Source organism: Pomacea canaliculata, linkage group LG1 (genome assembly GCF_003073045.1).
Source record: "Pomacea canaliculata isolate SZHN2017 linkage group LG1, ASM307304v1, whole genome shotgun sequence".
Taxonomy (NCBI): Eukaryota; Metazoa; Mollusca; class Gastropoda; order Architaenioglossa; family Ampullariidae; genus Pomacea; species Pomacea canaliculata.
Genome location: NC_037590.1, coordinates 655,758 through 674,897, shown reverse-complemented (window position 1 = coordinate 674,897; position 19,140 = coordinate 655,758). Strand labels below are relative to the sequence as shown.

The window sequence follows — 19,140 nt, the reverse complement described above, 5'->3', positions numbered from 1 at the left end:
GGTGTCACAACAGGGCTGAATATTGTAGAAATCTAGCCAGTGAGTTCATATCCCGTCAACCGGAATCTAGATGAGCGGATTATGTTTTTTTGACAGGTAGACATGAGAGCCTCTTCACTCAACTCTAATGACACCTTTGTCATCTTCACCAAGACACTCACATACATTTGGTATGGTAAGGTGAGTATTTTAGCCTGAGGTGCTACTGTAACATGGCTGTTTGTGCTAGACAAATGGAAAAGGGTTTTATTGTAAATTCTCTTTCTTCAAACTTACTAGAGGTGACGAAATTGCAGGGAGAAGTCTACAGAGTCTCTGAGGCAAAGCAGTGTAAGAGACTGGCAAGTTGAGACCTAAAAGCTGATGTTTGGTGCAGCATGTGGCTCAGATTACCAATGGATGGCAGGCACATGCTAGATTACTGTCGGTCAATTTTCAATGGTTTAAGAGCAAAAAATGTGGCCTACTATCTCCTATGATAATTGTCATCTGATAACATCAAAGAAGAACAGCAAATATCTATGCTAAACATTAGGATTTCATAGTGGGGCTTTGTTATCCTTGGTAAGGTGATAATCACAATTTAACATTCAACTGAGATGAGTGTGCTGCAGATCTAGGATAATATGAAGTCACTCACTAGTCAGAACAGACTTTTACTGACATATTGCTATCAGGCGTAAGATTTCTTGAAAGCTGAAAAACTTGAATAGTTTTCTGATATTGAGAATTTCTTGTGTTTAGGGATGCACAGGGGATGAGCGGGAAATGGCAAAACATGTAGCAGCAAGGTCCCCCAGGTAAGACTTGCATCTGCTTACAACTGCATGATCACATAATGCTTCAACGGCATGATCACATTGTGTGATGACTATGTGATGTAATATGTTACAACTGTACAATCACATAATGCTGCAGCTGCATGCTCACATGTTGTATTATAGCTGCATGTGTTACAGCTGCATGATCACAATGTTGTTACAGCTGCAGGATTGCATAACATTGTGTTACAGCTGCAGGGTCATGTATTGGGATAACTACATGATGTAATATGTTACAACTACATGATCACATAATGTTGTGTTACAACTGCATGATCATGTAATGTGTTGTAATGACGATGTCAGGTACTGATTTAAGGCACAAATTTAGCCTTTCAACCTACTGCATCAGGTCCCTGGTGATTCAAACCTACAAGCAACACTGTAATAATGTATTCCAGGACATTAACTAGAGGTGCAATTGTTCACACTTCCACAAATGGGAGCTGGGGGTATTGTGAGGGCTTCTTTGATGATTGTTGATTTCTTCTTACTGAGAATAAGGAGGGATTGGTGTTTCATGCCAAGGCACCCAGCCCTATAAACAGATGCCACATGCAGAGAAAGAACAGCGTGCTCAAGACGAGAGCTGAAGCCAGGCCAGTCACCTCTCACTGTATGTGTGACAGACACTAACCGTTGTGCCACTGGACCGCCCTCTCCTTACTGAGAACAAAGAATACAGTTAGCTGAGATGCCACAAAAACTTTTTGTGCTATTCACTCTCACTAATCTCCTTTAAACTTTCTACCCTGGTATGTACTCAAAAACATTAGATGTTGAATCACTTTCAACAGCTTCATTAATATTTGAAAAGCACATTTATCTAATTTGCAGAAAACTAGGCTGCCTGCTTGTTGTCTTAGGACAACAATGCTTGTAAAACATACGCATGCTGTGAACTCCATGTATATGGAACTCATTTACACAATGGAGTAACAATGCAAAACTTGGACACGATGCTAAGATATTATTTATACCTTTTCAGTCTAAGATGTCAGTAAGATCTTCTCCCAAGTGCAAAAAACAATGGACATCAAGGACATGTCTGTTGATTGGGTTCTGATACATTAGAGATTTCATAATGTCTTTTCCATTCCATGGCTATGTGCTTATGAGAGCATATTACACGTGTTTACATATTTAGACTTACACTGTAACTGTTTTATATGCCTGATATGTCCTATATAGTATCTATACTATCATTACTATGTATATTACAGAAGCCAGATAGGAATTGTAGAAGGTCAAGAAAAGCCAGAATTCTGGGAAGTGTTAGGTGGCAAGGAAGAGTATGCGTCTGAGAGGAAACTGCAGGTGAGTAGAACATTAGCCATACGATGACTAGTTCAGCCATGCCTCCAAATCTCCTGCTGTGCCTTCATTTCATTTCTGTAACCCTCCTCATGTTGTTGCAGGATGAGGGCAGCCATCCGCCACGCTTGTTCCAGATCTCTAATGCGTCAGGCAGTGTAAAGGCAGAGGAACTTTATGACTTTGTCCAGGTAGTCACATACGTCATTTTTGCGTATTTCATATCTGTAGTTGCATTGCTTCATTGACAGATACTCAAATACTATAATTAAGACACTGGATGTGGTTCCCATGTGGTTATAACAGTGTCAAGGTGAACTTGTCATCCATCAATATCTGACATTCATTACTATCTAATCGCAGAATAATTATGACCTGTTATGTAGATTAGACTGCACAATGCTTGCCCAACTTTTTCAGGAAGATCTTATTCCAGAAGATGTGATGATGCTAGACTGTTGGGACTGCATTTACCTGTGGGTGGGAAAGGGTTCCAACAAGGTGGAGCAAGAAGAGGCCCAGCACTTGGCCATAGTAAGTGATATGCACAGTGAGCAGTAGTCACTAATGGTTGTGGTAAGTGTCACATACAGTAAAACAGTTGTTGGCTTTTTATTTTTGATATTTTAATCAGGTGAAGGTCATGCTGAGCTGGCCTAGCGCAAATTAGTTATTATTTTATTTTGATATCTGACTTGCACAGTCAGCATCAATATCATTTCTGTCCCTTGGTCACAGGAATACCTCAAGTCAGACCCTGCTGGCCGTGACCATGACACACCAATCTACAAAGTCAGCCAAGGGTGGGAACCACCATCATTCACAGGGTTTTTTGGTGTCTGGGACCGCGACCTGTGGAGTGTAAGTGTTTATTATCATTATTATGGTGAAAAGTTGTCAGTAAATTTGTAACTTGAATGTTTATCATCACTTACTGTAAGTTGAAGTTGTCAGTAAAAGTAGATTAAATGTTTCCTATCACTGTCTCTAGTAGTCATGATAAAAAGAGAAAGTTGTTTGTGATAAATTTTAATATTGCCAGGTTTTAAAGGCCCTTTAGGACGACTGCTTATTATCACCATAGACTTTACTTGGCATTGGTTTTTTTGCAATTGAAATATGTTGGTAAATTGTGAATATAAAATGTTTCAGGATAGAAAATGTGTGCAACTTTAAAATTTAAAGCAAAACAAAGTACTACAAAACCAATGTTGCATTATTATCATTGTCTTATTTATTTAATAGCTTAAGAGTATAATTTGTTGTTTTCTCTAAGCCATTTGTGCAATATATGTTTAAGCACATTTGTGTATTTCTATCTTTGATACAATCTTCAGTTCGTCAGTCAGACTTCACAGTAGACAAATATGTAAAACTAGAGCATATTAATATTAAGATAGTAAAAAATCATTCAGAAAAAAATTATTTAATTATATGGGTTATGTGACACAAATGATTGTTTAACTATGTGGGCTATATGAAAATCGTTTTAAAATGTAGATTATGTGAAACAAATAATTCTTGAACTATGCAGGTTATGTGGCACAAATGGTTGCTTAACTATGTAAGTTATGTGACAAATTTATAAAATAGAAGGATATGATGAAATTTTGGATGATTTGCTTGCAGAAGGCCCTGAGTTATGAAGAAGCAAAGAGAAGGATCAACGATGAGAATGTGCCCCTCTCACTTGTCAAAGAGGTTGGTGGGAGCAGGGGGTCAAAGGCCAACTGTTGTGAATTTTTATTTTAATAATGTGCCACAGCTTGTCACACTTGAGCACTGTGTAGAGTTGCTTTACACATGTACTTCTACACACTCAGTAGGCGTGCAGACACACAGTAGAGCTGCTTTACACATGTATGTGCAAGTTCTTCTACAGACAGATATCCATACAGTCCTTTATATGCATATGTACAGATGTAAACACATCATGTCAACTTGTGTATGCACATCATGAGATGCGGACTGTGAAGAGGTTTATACCTTGATGGCTATCTGGATTTCTTGATGTGATCTTGGTCATGTGCAGAATGTTGCTAATGGCATACAAGACTTCAGTGACATGCCAAAGTATTCATATGAAGAGCTGACAGTAGAAGTGGACCAGCTGCCCTCTGGTGTTGACCCAGCTGCGAGGGAGGTAAGCATATTTTGAGTGCATGAAGTGGGCTTGGGAGATGGGAGATTTAGGGTCTGTGATCTATAATAAAATCCAATACCTTCAATACTTTACCCTTTAGTTGAAAATAAGAGTATTCTCAGGTTATCTTTAAGGGGAACATGAGCAAGCCATGAAATGGTATGCATCCTGGAAGATGTACATTTTGTCATTTAAAGATACACACAGACCTGCGATAGGCTCAAAGAGTTTATCTACAGTTTATTTTCAACCTGAGATTGTGACAGTAAAGTCCTTTGTTAGATATTGGCTAGTGATTTTTTATATGTATCCTTTGAGATTGTGAAGGTTGAAAGTGTAAAGTCATTTGTCGTATTTATCAATGATTTGTATTTTTTGTTTTTTATCTTGCACACAGATTCATCTGAGAGAAGAGGACTTTAAGCGCATTTTCAGCATGACCTACCCAGAGTTTAGTAAGCTGCCTATCTGGAAGCAGAAAAATATGAAGAAACAAAAGAATCTTTTCTAAGGCGTGATTTACCCTTTGTAAGGCTGTGATGCCAGCCTGAGAGTAGAAAACCTGAAGACACAGTAACATCCTAACCTGCTTCACAATCTGTTTTGTTACAACTTTTTTTTTCTTCCACTGCTAGAGTGGTGGTTGGAGTTATTCTTTCATGTACCTTTTGAAGTTTCTCACCTTTGAGGGTGTTTCACTAGTCTGAAGGGAGATTGTTGACCTGATCAGTTCTCCCTCCTTGTAACAGGAAGAGACGATAGTAACAATGAAAATGCTGAAAACAACTCAGCATTTAGAGACTGCATCTTCTGGTTCCCTTTGAGAGCTCAAACCATTATCATATTCACAGACAGCTACACGAAAGGGTTGGTGAACAAAAAGCACTAATAGAAGACAGTACTCATTGCAAAATCATGAGGAGAAATTGCTGATATATGGCACCTCAGTCTAGCCAGGCTAAAACACTTTCGGCCAGCTGAGGCAGCTCTGTTGAAAGTCGCATCAGCAAAATGTGATGTCACAACAGATGGGGCATCATGGCAGTATAGAGTTGAAGGCACAATGAAGTTCATTTGGATTGTAGAGTTTTACTATTTTTAAGTTGATTTTGGCAGGGAATATAGGATTAATGTGGTTGGAGGCACCGGGAAATTCAGTAACATGATTATTTCCTCTAGTAATCCGAGATAATGTAGGAGAGTTCACTGCTACATTTCAATAATCACTCTGCTCCATCACCATCACAAAATGTATTTGAGTGGAAAAGACTGCAACATTTATGTTTTATTTAACGCCATACAGACATGGATCTTGGAAGTTAGGAGATGATTAAGATAAAAAAAACTGCCTAATGGTCAGAATTGATGGCTGGAAAAAATAATAGTAGCAGCTATAAGATATGGGGGAGATAATATAGATCAAACGCTGGCAAAATTCTTAGGACTACACAGTTGGGAAAAATTTGAGCCTAAAAGTCTGGTAAACAAGTGATATCAGAAGTCTTGCATAAGATGAAGATCAAAAGTGAGCACACAGCTGAAGTCATCGGCACTAAATGGAGACCAAAAACTGGCAAAGTCTGTAGTAAAGGATAAACAATAGCTGAGGCCAAAGAACAGCAAATGATCCAGACTAAGCTGCTGTGTGTTTATGACATTGTAGGATAAATGGGAGACAATAGCTGATGATCCAAAGTTGGATGTGATGTTTAATTTGTAGCTGGAGCAAGTATTTTTCGTTGCCAGTATCACTTAGATTCTGTTCCAGTTGTTTCTGTTGTCTGTTTTTTCTTATGTTGTGTGTCAAGTTTGACATATATTTTGTTTGGAATATTGTGAAAGCTCTTTACATTCCATCAGGCTAATTTAATTGTATTAATTTTCACGGTGCTGTCATTATATCTAATATAATGTTAGCATCAGTACTGATATAGCAAAAGAGTGCATGAATATTTTCACTCTTGTTTTCTAATTATGTTTATATTGTTGCTGCTGCAGGTTGACCATTGTCATGTCAGGTTTGAGTCAATTTTTTATGACTGTTATTTATATAAAGATCTGTTGATGATCATTCCTGTCTGTGATTTACAGGCAGTCTTTTTCGTTACAGACATATGGGTACAGAGATGTATTAATGATGCATTTAATTTTTATCATTTTTGTGTATTCTTTCAAGTTCAGTTCCATGTTATCACATCAGCTGTTTCAGTTGCCTTGCAGCTGTTTTTAAATTGTATCACCCAGTAATGGCATCCATAGCTTGCTCTTTGCTCGTCCTATTCTTGCCTGACATGCATGATGGCAGTGATCTATGCCTGTACTTTAGCTGAGATGTTAGCACCACAAAGGCAGGCCAACAGCCAGTCCAAAGTTCTGAGTGATCATAGTAATAAGTTAAACATTGGTTCATAGAAGAGTCCAGTGCAGGGGAGCAAAACCACCAGGGATACGTTTGTGAATTTAGACTACAAACAAAAAGACACACAGCAGCAGACCTGGCGTGTTTTTGTGTGTTGGGTGAGGGGGCACCTTGTAGGTCTTAGTGTCTTCTGATTCTGTCTCAAGGATACCATGTTGTACAGCTGCTGTTTGAAGCCTTCAAAAAGGTTTACCGTAAAAATTTGATAGATCTTTATACCTGAACTACTTCTGAAATGCTTCTTTAGCCATAATAAAGCTTTATAGTTTTGATGTTCATGTGGCTGCCTTTTCAGCTCTTTTTGTTCAACTTAAAGATCTGTAATGTACACATTGGGCAGAGCACACAGATTAAAAAGTTAGTTTTTTTATCTTTGTAGGTTCTTGATGATGCGTGCCAGAGTTTTGTAAGCACATTTTCAGTGGGTGTTGAGCTTTTTCCTGATTAGAGGTTGGTATATTTTAATATTTGTTGCTGGCTTGCAGCTGGTAATAAATCTCAGCACATGTTCATTGGTACTAAAAAACAAAGTCAGCTATGCATCTCAATTATAGGATGTTAGTGTTAATCATAGACATAAATTGTGGTGCTTGGCCTGCTGTAGACAGTAACCCCTAAATCCTGTGGTTGCTATTAAAGGTAGAAGGTCAATTGTAGCAGTTTGCTCAAGAGGTTCAGAGTGGGCTGCAACATTGTTTTTTTCTGTCCACACCTGATCTGTTGACTATATGTGTAACCAGATTCTTGTGGGGACCTGCTCAGCATTCTACTAATTATGTGAGACCTGCTGTGCTGTATGCTGCCTGTCTTACTTGGTATTAAACAGCTTATTTTGTGGCAGCCTGCTTGTCCATAGTTTTGCAGACAGCTGACATAATTCTATAAACAGCCTTTGCCATTTGTGGTTGTGTGTACTGATGATCCTACACGAAGGATGTATTAGCACTGAGATGTATGTTTTCATTTATATGTATCCTTGTTGCTGGAGAATGTTCCAGGTTTTGTTTTTCATCTGAATGCTGGCCTACTTTGGTCTACATGCTTTTGCATTCTGGGGTAATGTTTGACATGTCATGTAGTTATTTCTCACTTCAGAATCTTGTAGCTGGTCTGCATGTTGACATGAAGCAGCTTAAAACCTTACAGGTCAGAGTAATTTATGTCAGGGCAGCTTATTTAGTGGACCAAACACATATCTTTAATGCACTTATTTGTTGCATACCTTGACACCTTTTTGGCAAGTCTGTCAAGATGTTGCATGCCTTTGAAAAAAATCCATTAGACATTATTTGATACATGACACATTTTAATATTAAAATATTGTTAACATCTTTGATACATCTTCAATATTTTATGTGACACAACAATGATAATTATCACCATCATGCAGTTGTCAGCTTCACCACCAGAAAAGACCACTGTTTTGTTTGCTGAGTTCACTTTTACAGTAATTTGTGTTTACCCTTATATTTACAGAAGTAAAGTGTATTTTAGCCTATGGGCCATACGGGCAGTAAACTATGTGATTCACTGTGTCTAGGACAGCTTGTGGAAAGTGAAGCCCAACCCTCTCCTTCCACCAATTCTTCACTTTTCAGGTAACTGGGTTAGCAGGTCTCCATCTGCTGGGTTAGCAAGGGGACGTCCAGTCAGAGGCTTAAGTGATTTTCAAACAAGCAGTGTTGTGCTAACCACAAGGTTGTTCACTTCTCTCATGATATAAAAAAAAAAACCTTTAACAGTGTTGTGAAGAAAAGATTTTGTTGATAAAACTAATAATCTGGTTTCATTTTTACATTCTTCTTATGCCATCTTTTGTAAAAGCAGACACATGTAGACACAATGTCAGCTGGACACACACAAGAAAGGAATGTACTCAAGTACTTGTGATAATGTGGATAAGGAGAATGGATGTTGATATGAATACAGATATTGTATATTGTACAATGTATTGATTATGGCTATGAGTATTTGTAGACACAGGTACAAGTGGTGCAAACTTTGTAATAGATGGCATCAACTGGGAACATATACACACATTTTATATACATTGATATATAGATATACACACATGTGCTCTTTACAGTTATTGGATTTGGGACCATGTTTTTATTGACAGCAGCAAGGTATCTGTTTTCATGGCCTCGGCTTATGGTGAAATACGACGTTTGCAAGCTTTCCCTTGCATTACATAAGCTGTATAGATAGTAAATAATTTACTTGAGGATTTATGTTTGTTAATCCGAGATCTAATATACAGAATTTTAGTGAAGCGAGTGCAGTTATAGACCTGTGATTCTAGACACTTTCAGACTTGAAATCACTGCTTTTCACCATAATCAGTTTGTCTGAACTCTGGTACGATTCCTCTTTTTACCTGTCAAAGCTGGTCACACACAGTAGTGTGTTATGGTTCTAAATGTCCTGCTCGAGGTAAAGACCAAATCAATGGCGTCATTGGAAGGCGATCACAGACCAGGAAATACAGGTCCACAGTCCAATAGAAAGAATCATTGCAAGCAAATTTCATCATCCAAGCCGCAGTCAGTGACTGGACAGCTGACAACAGAAGACCCCAATGATGAGCTAACAAGTGTAGAAGGAAGAAGGTTCACTGCCGGGAAGAAGGCATCACAATCTGACCAAACTGAGTTTCAGAGAGTATCACTAAATGTCCCATAAAGTACAGATCTAAACAGTCCAGCAATAGACCTCAAAACAATGTAAATAGAAATTGAAAAGAGGCATCATATCACTTGCCAGTTAGCATAAGGATATCACTCCGCCAACCATGCTGCATGAACATCACACCACAGATGCTGGTCTGGCAAACGTGACTTGCTGTAATTCTCAGCTCACTGTCCTACCTATCATTCATAAACTTAAGGAGGTCAAACACTCCACAGCCTGCCTTGTTATCCTAGTCTGGAAACAAGATTGTTACGTCTCTCCTTTCTCTCTCTTTCAGGCATTCATGAAATGTAAACTATCTCCATTTTATCATCTTTCTGGCTTCTGCCGATCAGACCTCACTTCCTGTCAGATAACTGTGTTTGAAGTTGCCTGTTCTAAAATGAAAAGATTCTGCAAGCCATCACTGTGTGTCCATTCATCTTCATTCTTTTGCAGATCCTATTTACAATAAGTTGATGCCATTTAACATCAACTAATGCATTTAATCAAGCACTTTAAAATGTGTATTTCACAAGTAAGTTCTGATAACAGTATAGTTTGCATTGTTACATATTGCTGTTTAGCTTGATAAACTTATTTTTATTACCTACTAATATTTTGTTTTACATCAGTGATAATTTCATGAGATTTTTATTATTGTTACTATACTCTGATTACCAGCTGTACAACAATGAGGGTGTTCATATAAGAGTGTGATGCTGCACGATATCAGTTATTATTTTAGAACAATATATGTAAGTGATACATGAAGGCCTGAGTTTGGACTCTACATTTAGGAGAAAATTACCTCCATTGTTAATAGTAAATGGAGTTTTCAGTCTGAACATTTATCAACATAATGTGCCATTCGTATATTTAAGAATCATCAAAGAGTTACATTGATAAGCTGTACACATTCATACGCAAGAATAACCAACAGGCTTAATGAAATACATATAAGACTTGAATTGGCTGTTCACATGATGTGTTTTTTATATATTTGTAGAAGTTGTATAAGACGCACTTTCTTCCATAAATACCAATACAAATCAGATAAGTGGGTGAAACATGTCTTTGCTGTAAATATATTTGTGTCTGTAAAAAACAAAAACAAAACAACAGAGTATAATAGAAACAAATGCTCATTATAAAAAGAAAAGGGCACTGAAAATAAATACCTGCTTATGCCTGTGACTTTATGCAAGGAACTGGACTTTCATCTGATGGTGCAGGTGATGAGAGCAGCTGGAATCACTTCAAGTAGAGTGGAAGCAACTCATGTTTCAAAACAGCACTTGTAGCCCCTCCTCTCAATAATACAAGATCAAGGTCATTCAGTGCACACTCTCATGAAACTCCAAGGAAGCAGAAATGAGAACGTTATAGACTTATATTGCTGCAAAACAACCTGTTGTGACTAAAATTGTAGTTTACAATGTCATATGTAAAAGTTCTTTCTTGTGTCAAGTTTTTCCCCATAGCAGGTTATACGGCATTGAAAGCTTTGATACATTGTTCCATCCTACCAACTGGTAGCCAACACGTACAGTGAGATGCTAGCCTCAGGTAACACAAAGGTGTGTGTGAATAACAGTGAAGGAAATTAGCTCCTTGGTAACAAACAATTCTTTATAAAAGTTACAGTCCCACATTTCCATCAGATGAACAGAGCAAGACAAAAGCCTGGTGCCTACACTTGACAGTAGAGCCAGCATGTTTATCTCCTGAGAAAGACCATCCTGAAAAGCCTAATACTGAGCAGCAGGCTGGCCTAGTTTTATTTACACTCTAGCTAGCTTCCCCCTCCTTTTTTTCTCATTTTCCTTGTGGAAGATAACAGAAGAAAGGAATTGTAGATCAGGTTGCATGTACTGATGATGAACTGCAGCTTGATCACGAAGGTCAGCTGAGAAGCTTTGTACTGATGATACGTTTCCGCTTGGTGGTGCACATGACCTCATCTGCTTCATCAGGTCGATTAACAAGTTGTAGTTTAGTATACTAATATTACAGTTCAATCAAGTAGTCACCTGAAGAGCATTTTAATTATTCAGTTTTTAATTTTTTGATGCATCACAACTTGGTTATGCAGGGTTACTGTTTAGTGGTGAAAGTGTTGGCAGATGCAGGACTGCTTGGGATGCAATGTACCTGCGTCTGGCTGTAATGTTGTACTCCCCAGCTAGGGCTTCATTGACAATGTTCAGAACAGTGTTCTCCAAGATCCTCTCTATCACCCTGCCGAATTCTGGAAGCCTGACAGACACAAAAGTTCATCCATCAGTGCACTGCCAAACGCAACAAATTTCTCACATGCATTAAAACAGAAATCCCACCCATACCATGGCTCCTGAAATGTTAATTTCCATAAAAAAGATGTAGAATAAGTGGTTTATGTTGCTGAACTTAAAATTCATGATGTAAGTGCTGGGATGCATTACCTTGTTATTTCAGATGTAGAAGAGTTATTCAAGGAAAAATGTATGTACAGGCAATGAGAATTATTTGGTATCATAACTGATCTATTTTCCATCCTTTATTTTTTTTAAACTCATCATCAAACTTGGGGAATATTTGGTTGATCTCCTTTCCTCCATTTTACTGACACAACTCACTTCTTCAAAGTCTGAGCCTCCTGCTGCTTGCTGACAGCTTCATAGAGCTGCTGCTGCTCACCACTAGAGACTGACCTCGAGCTGATCAAAGATGGCAATGCCACAGCTGTATCCTCAGAGGCCTGCAAATCAGACAGCTGTAACAATTAGTCCTGTAAGTGTAAATGAATGTTTGCTTTGAACATCCGTCAGACAGATGTAACTAGTTAAGAATTTATCAGCAATGAAAATTTTCTTTTCAACATTTTCACTCATTACATATATTTTATACTTTATTTCCTTTTATTTTCTGTATAGTTCTGTTCAGTAGGTTGATTATAATTATATTTTAGTGGTTGAGTATACAGGGTGCCATTGTTAGCTTGTTTTTTTTTATACTTCACTATCTTGTTTTTAATATATGTTGGCCAGTTTAGAGTGCAACCTGCTTTTTGACTGTAATGCTGTGTGATACAGATGTTCTGATACAAGACGCCATTACTTGCATGTCAGGTTTGATAGCAAATGTAATGCTCAGGTTGATATATTATTATATGCATGTTGAGTGAGACAGTACATGGGGCCAGATGCTTTATGTAACATTTAATCATGATACTGTGTCAAAGCATCATAACAAACCAATTTAGCTATTGGCTATCATTATTCATCTCATGTACTAAAGTAGTATTCGGGGTAATTAGCATGGGGTAATGGTTTCTGATTAGGCGGTGTCAATAGGAACAGGTGATGACTACAAATCAAGTTCGTACAAGACAGGAGAAGGAGGCTCATGAGGCTCATCATTTTTATTGTCCTCAAGGCCTAAAAACAGCATGACTCCCTGGTACATGTACTGACCTCCCCATTGGCAGAGCTGAGTGATGTGGCTGCCAAGTTTTGCTCTAAACTGCTGATGCAAGAGGTATCTGCTCCTTCAGTGGAATCTCGGTGGTCTGATGATCCTGGCTGCTGCTATGCAGAGAAAAATGACAGCCAGTTATATATATGATTTCCTCTTCTGAGTACACTGACAGGATAGGATTCACTAGTTACATTCACAAAATGAAGGCCAAATAAAATATTTGCTCAATAAACTTCATGACCAAAGAGGGTTTTCATGGAAGTAGAAAATGAAGCACAATGCTCACTTATGCATAGCAAAGAAAATGGCACACAAGTACCTCATTAGAAATGTTTCAATTATTACCTCTAAGGACAGATGTGAAGACATGACAGGTCATGAATCTCCCCTAACTTGGCTTTTTTCATGTCTTGTGCGCTGCTGTTTATCTTCTGTGCAAATTTTCATGCCTTGCCCTTACCTCCTGCTCAAGTCCTTGCACCCAGCCCTTACCCCCTAATTATGTTCTACCACCATGAATCTGTCCTCCTCAAGACTATAAATTAATTTTCACCTCTGGCTGTGTGGAGTGTGCAGATTTGATGCATCGTCCACTGTACTGCGCGAAGTAAGGAACTGGTTCCACCATAACTTTCTTCACAGACTGAGTGAAAACCTTGTCATCCAGCAACCCTCTGATGACCAAGAAATATGAGAAGATGATTCCAATGTATATCAGATCTGTTCAGAACTATTGTTTTGTTCTGCTGTTACAATGTTCTTGTGCTTTTTCGTCAAACAAACGTTGACCCCAGGAAACTGGGTACATGGGTGACAGTTATGATTTAACTCCTACCACCTACATTAACAATCCTGCAGAAGGATGTCATATACAAATAACACACGTCAGTCACTTCAAATCTCACCACAAGGCTCATGAGTAAAAAAATAAAACCATTAATACAACAACTTGGCTCATCTAAAAGGGATCTCAGTGTGATGTGTACTTCTAATGTTGAAGTGCTGGTAACTCCCACTAACATCAAGTCCTGGTTGCATAGTTCTACTACATGATGCTCGCCGATTGTTCCCTCACAACCCTTATGATAGTGACTGCAACTGTTTTAGCTATTGTCCCTCCACCACCATCCCACAACAGACAGTCACTTCTACAGCTGTTTTAGTCCTATGTTCGTTCTCATACCTATGGTAGCATGAATCTTTATACTGTGCGCAGGCAGTCTGAGACTTATAGTTGAGAAAATTCAGATGGGTACCTGAGAATATTGGCAAGCACATTGGTTATGATAGCTGACTCTGAAAGTTGGCACTCGATACTCTTGACTTGCAGGCAGGCTTCGCCATCAGTTCGAAGCGGATCCCCCAGCGTTCTGTACACACATGATGTCTCACTTCATCGCATTATACTTAACATAAATACAAACTATTTCCAAGATGTGTTCCACCTCAATTGACTTTTCAGATTACTGCACTAACAACGTGAAGCAACATCTAACAAGCATCCCACGCATATATGTAGTCTGTCCATGACACATAGATATGACCTCTGCTTTACTTGATCCAATGATGTTTACCGTATGCTCTTATCCATGCTGAATTCTATCACATACATCATTGAAAGTTCTAACAGTTCAACTTTATTTAATATTGATTAATTCACTGTTCTGGTCTGTGCATTGTTTTTTTTTATCATATTTTGTTTACGTATGCATGTCATGGGTCCACCCATACCCCGCTTTAACATCTCTATACAAAGGAGTGAGTGTAGTGTGAATGTTAAGGGTTAATGAACATGCTAAAGGGAGTGAGTATTGTTTAGCGATTGTAGTTGTGTCGGGCATTTGGAGTTCGACCATCGAGCATGACAGTTATGCTGTGGTCTGTGGACCCTTGTTACCTAGCCAGGTCAAGGTCAAGATTTTTTTTTATACATGTATATGTATAGTTTTTTAATGATTATTATGATAATGCATTAATATAGGTAAAATCTTTGATAATTTTGATGGTGTAGGTACGATTTTTATTTAGGGTGACCACTATGCTTCATTGTTAAATTAAAAACAATTGAGACAAGCCATGGGCTGGAACCCACAAGGGAGGCGCAGGGTTGGGAGACCCAGACAAACATGAAGATCAGTCCACAGAGAGGCGAAGGCAGCCGGCATGACATGGTCCCAACTGGAAAGGGATGCCCAGAACTGGGTCCGATGATGTGGTGTAGTTGTGGCCCTATGCTCTACTGGGGGCGATTAGGAACAAGAAGAACCATACTTGATTAACTATTAAGTTAGGAATGAAGGTTGAATGTGTTTCAAGGACTGGAGGAAAAGCTTGATATTTAAAAGTAAAGCATAAGTTAAGGGTTTCATCCAGGGGAGCACGTGACCAGCTTTTACATGATCCCTTGTGGCATATACTGTATGTGGGGACACTGGATCCGCAAGTCCCACGTGTCAGGGGCTGTAACTGCGAAATCTGCCCAGGCCACTACACCTGCTGCAGTTTCAAAATCACTTGTCTTCCCTTTGGAGTGCTTCAGTGAGTTGAGAGACCTATTTGCTCTTGACAATGCATGTATGTAGATATGTATATTTGTATACATGCATGTGTGATGTGTACCCATGGATGTTTGTGTACATGCACATGTATGACTGTATGTAACACATACCTATTGATGTAGAAATTGCCATAATCCAAGGGGAAGTTCTCCTGGAAGTTTAAAATGTCATGCGTGCGTGCTGTGAGACCCAAATGCATGATGAATGGCCTTGGAGGCAGTGGTTTTGCCCACAGGTTTTTATTCATGGACTCCAAAGCTTTGCAGGTTTCCCTCTCTTCATCTGCTGAAGGGTGCTGAATTGGTGGTAGAGTCTGCAAAGTTAAAATGTCCATACTGAAATACTTAATATCTTTCTTTGATTAGTTTGTCTACATTATGCACATGCGCGCACACACACACCATCCCCTACACATGAATGCACTGCCAGGCTGGGAGCTGTCTTTGCTCAGCAAAGCATTAAAGGTTGTAAGAGGCTAGCAGGTGGGTGAAGCAGGTTGAACCTACCAAGAATGAGTTATCCTCTGGCCCTTTCCATCTACCGTGGCTTGGAGTTTAATTAAGGGTAAATATGGGGAGAGGGAGAAATCTGGTTAACCTTTGTAACACACCAATCAGTTACTGAGGCAATAATCAGAATTGCATAACTGTCTACCTTGTAGCGGGTCAGCTCTCCTTCTGGGTGTAGTTTGCGTGCTCCTTCCAAGATGGCAAGCCGTCCACTAGGTGGCCTTTCCTGTGAAGAAAAAAACATTACAGTTGATCATCATACAGCAGTTATAAACTCTGAAAAATCAGCTATAAAAAACAGCTTAGGAAAGGCTTCATAGACTGTGAATCATCTCAACATAACACTGTAACATCCAATAATAATAATGTGTACGCTATCATGCAGCATCACCACCAAGATGGGTTGCACTCTCTGCACTGACCAGTAATGAACATTAGATAACAAACAGTGGATGGTGAGATATGTATAGGCACAATGAACAGCATAAAGATGCAGAATGTCAAGGTATAAAGGGATATAGGCACTATATACAAGAGTAGAGGAGTAGTTACATAATGGTTGACATGAAAGTATTGCAAAACGTGTTCAGGATAGTAATTCAGGGATAGTGAACAGATATGTTTTCAGAGAGAGTGTATATTCCGAGTGGCGAATGTGATGAGGAAGAGAGTTCCACTGCTTAGCAGCACAAAGGGAGGATGTCCATTGTCCACATGTGACTGTCTTTGTGGGAGGGAAAACAGAATGCGTGTGTCTGCTGAGGAGCAAAGGTTTGGGGCAGGAGTGCGGACAGACAAGACTTCAGTAAAGTAGTGGGGGGAGGAGCATTCAAAGAATCCATAGCATAGAGTTGAGAGCTTGTAGTCTATTGTAGCTTCAACTGGTGGCCAATGAAGAGAGCGAAGAAGTCGTATGACATGTTCACATTTGTGAGTCAGGAGAACGAGACAAGCAGCTGAGTCCTGGACTTTCTGAAGCTTATCAATGAGGTTTTGTGGACAGCCAGCAAGAAGAGAGTTGCAGTAGTCTAGACAGAACAATGAGCAGATGAGAATGTTGGTGACAGTTGGTGATATTTTGCCTGAGATGGACAAAATATGACAAATGGAGCTGATCCCCGGAGTTCACAGTATGCAGGACGACATGTGAGAAACATGTTCATCAAGAGACATGTCAGCAGACATCATGTAACCTAAGCTAATTGTTGAAGTAACGGAACATCGGCAAACAGAGACAGGCAGTGAAAGGTAAACTCTGGCTCTCCTCTTTGAAAAAAATTAAAAGCTGTTTTTTCGTCATTTAGTTTTAACTTGTTGTGGGTCATCCATAGTCTAATATCAGAAATACAGTCTAGGATGCTGTGGATAGCAGTGTGTGCCTGAGAAGGGGAACAGCTGGTATATAGCTGAGTGTTGTCAGCAAAGGATTGATCGAAATTTGAATTAGAGCAGCAAGTGGCTAGGCAAGAATGATAAAGAAGATGGGCCCAACTACAGAAAACTTCTGAGCAAATAGATACCGGTGGAGGCGCTCTCGTGGTCAGGACAGAGTCACAGTGATGTCATAATTCTGAAAAGATGTGGTTTAAGTTTAGACTTAAAGGTGGTTAGAGAATCAGTGTTTAAGGCTACTGGGTAAACTGTTCCAATAATAATAATGCAAAATTTATATAGTGCATACTTGTACTCCTAAGGAGCATGCTCTTTGCATTTAAGAACAAGAGCGAGACATGGACAACATACCAGGGACAAAAGAACAAACAACATATGAACAACGGAAGGATAAACAAAAGTACTGATAACAAATAAAAGACAAATCTAACAAGGTAAAGATAAACCAATAACATGGCATAAATATAACCCTGTAACATAACATCATTATGTTCATAGAAAAGGCTAAATATACTAATATCAGACCAATATGACTCTGAAACACTGCATCAATACAGACACACCATCATGTCAGGGTTAAAAGGCATTCGCTTGTCTGCATCCAGATCAAACTCTGTGATAGTAAACTCCTGCTGTTGGCGCTCTAGCTCCGCCATCCAGGCCTGCAGGTTCTTGTTATACAAGACCACTTCATGCTCATCTGTTATCTGCAGAAACAACCTGTAATTTCAACACTGGAAACAACAGCAGTGTGAGAACTAACAGATTGAAGATGCTAACAACTTATTTCTAGCAACATTGAAATTAAACTAATAACTTTAAAATTAAAATCCCTGACAACCTCAAAATACTAACTCAAAATATAGTTTCTATCTCCTGAAGAACTAACAAATGTGTCTCCTAAAAAAAAATGACTGATGCATCTCGAAAAGACCTGACAAATGTATCTCCTAGAAAACTGACAAATCTTTCTTCTAAAGAACTCACACATTCATCTTCTACAGAACTGACAAACATATCTCCTAAAAACCGGATTTATTTATTTAGAGTGCTGATGTGTTTTCAAAGAACTGACAGGTGTCATCTAAACAACTAACAAATGTTTTCTAGACAAAAACTGATAATATAAAGTCCTCTACCACATCCCGGATATGCATGTGACCTGACTCTTCACATTACAATAACAGAGGATTAAGTAATATTCCATTAACAAATGATCAAGAACTGTTCCTACCTCACAGATAAGGTCAATGTCATAAAATGATGTAGTTCTTGCGGCTAGGAAGGTGATGCGACACAAGCACTCTCCATTTGGTGGCACAGACCCTTGTACTGGCAAGATGGTTATCAGCTGGTCATTTAGAAGCACAAATAGCAGATGATAAAATGAACTGGTAAAGATGACTGTTGTGGTAATGCTAAAGAATTAGAGCAAGCACTAGTGTAAACAATCTGAAGAATACCCGATTAGGTATTAAAGATTGTGTGGGTAATAGTAATGAACTACTTCTACTAAAGAAGCATGAAACTGTCACAAAGTTTTCTTGAAACCCATCAGTGATAGCCGGCTTTGTACGTTATAGCCAGCCTTGAACTGTTCACCCCTGGCTACTGGACCTACTGTTACATCAGAAGTTACGAAGTCGCCTGAGGTACTTGGGTAGGCCATGACCAGACAGTGCAGGGTAGGGGATGACCACTGCCGTCACAGGGGCAGCGAAATGTCCTGACCAGGCCATGGCAAAAGAGGGGATGGTTGCCGGAATGTTTGATGGGGATAGGATAAGTTTGAGGAGAGAAGGCAGGCCAGCCGCCGAGTGAAACTCTGAATAAAATCTACTCTTATGTGGCAATT

At 39.0% G+C, this 19,140-nt stretch overlaps 2 protein-coding genes across 7 annotated transcripts in view; one reads left to right on the top strand and one right to left on the bottom strand.

Moving 5' to 3' along the window:
- LOC112576785 (villin-1-like) overlaps positions 1 to 8,641 on the top strand; it is a 30,832-nt gene extending 22,191 nt beyond the window's left edge. For both annotated transcript variants that reach the window (XM_025259507.1, XM_025259514.1), the window contains exons 17-25: positions 97 to 180; positions 745 to 800; positions 2,045 to 2,138; positions 2,240 to 2,326; positions 2,556 to 2,669; positions 2,874 to 2,996; positions 3,765 to 3,836; positions 4,168 to 4,278; positions 4,676 to 8,641. In XM_025259507.1, the coding sequence (XP_025115292.1) occupies positions 97 to 180; positions 745 to 800; positions 2,045 to 2,138; positions 2,240 to 2,326; positions 2,556 to 2,669; positions 2,874 to 2,996; positions 3,765 to 3,836; positions 4,168 to 4,278; positions 4,676 to 4,789 (855 nt within the window). In that variant the 3' untranslated portion in view covers positions 4,790 to 8,641. The remainder of the gene's footprint in view (positions 1 to 96; positions 181 to 744; positions 801 to 2,044; positions 2,139 to 2,239; positions 2,327 to 2,555; positions 2,670 to 2,873; positions 2,997 to 3,764; positions 3,837 to 4,167; positions 4,279 to 4,675) is intronic.
- Positions 8,642 to 8,941: 300 nt separating this feature from the next.
- Positions 8,942 to 19,140, bottom strand: part of LOC112576766 (cilia- and flagella-associated protein 65-like) — a 34,736-nt gene continuing 24,537 nt past the window's right edge. For 4 of the 5 annotated variants that reach the window (XM_025259466.1, XM_025259486.1, XM_025259458.1 and 1 more), the window contains 9 exons: positions 18,520 to 18,636; positions 17,849 to 17,992; positions 16,039 to 16,119; positions 15,495 to 15,697; positions 14,083 to 14,196; positions 13,380 to 13,500; positions 12,823 to 12,936; positions 11,986 to 12,107; positions 8,942 to 11,626 (listed from right to left, as the gene is read on the bottom strand). In XM_025259466.1, coding sequence (XP_025115251.1) covers positions 11,455 to 11,626; positions 11,986 to 12,107; positions 12,823 to 12,936; positions 13,380 to 13,500; positions 14,083 to 14,196; positions 15,495 to 15,697; positions 16,039 to 16,119; positions 17,849 to 17,992; positions 18,520 to 18,636 — 1,188 coding nt within the window. In that variant the 3' untranslated portion in view covers positions 8,942 to 11,454. The remainder of the gene's footprint in view (positions 11,627 to 11,985; positions 12,108 to 12,822; positions 12,937 to 13,379; positions 13,501 to 14,082; positions 14,197 to 15,494; positions 15,698 to 16,038; positions 16,120 to 17,848; positions 17,993 to 18,519; positions 18,637 to 19,140) is intronic. The other variant, XM_025259476.1, reaches the window with a different exon arrangement.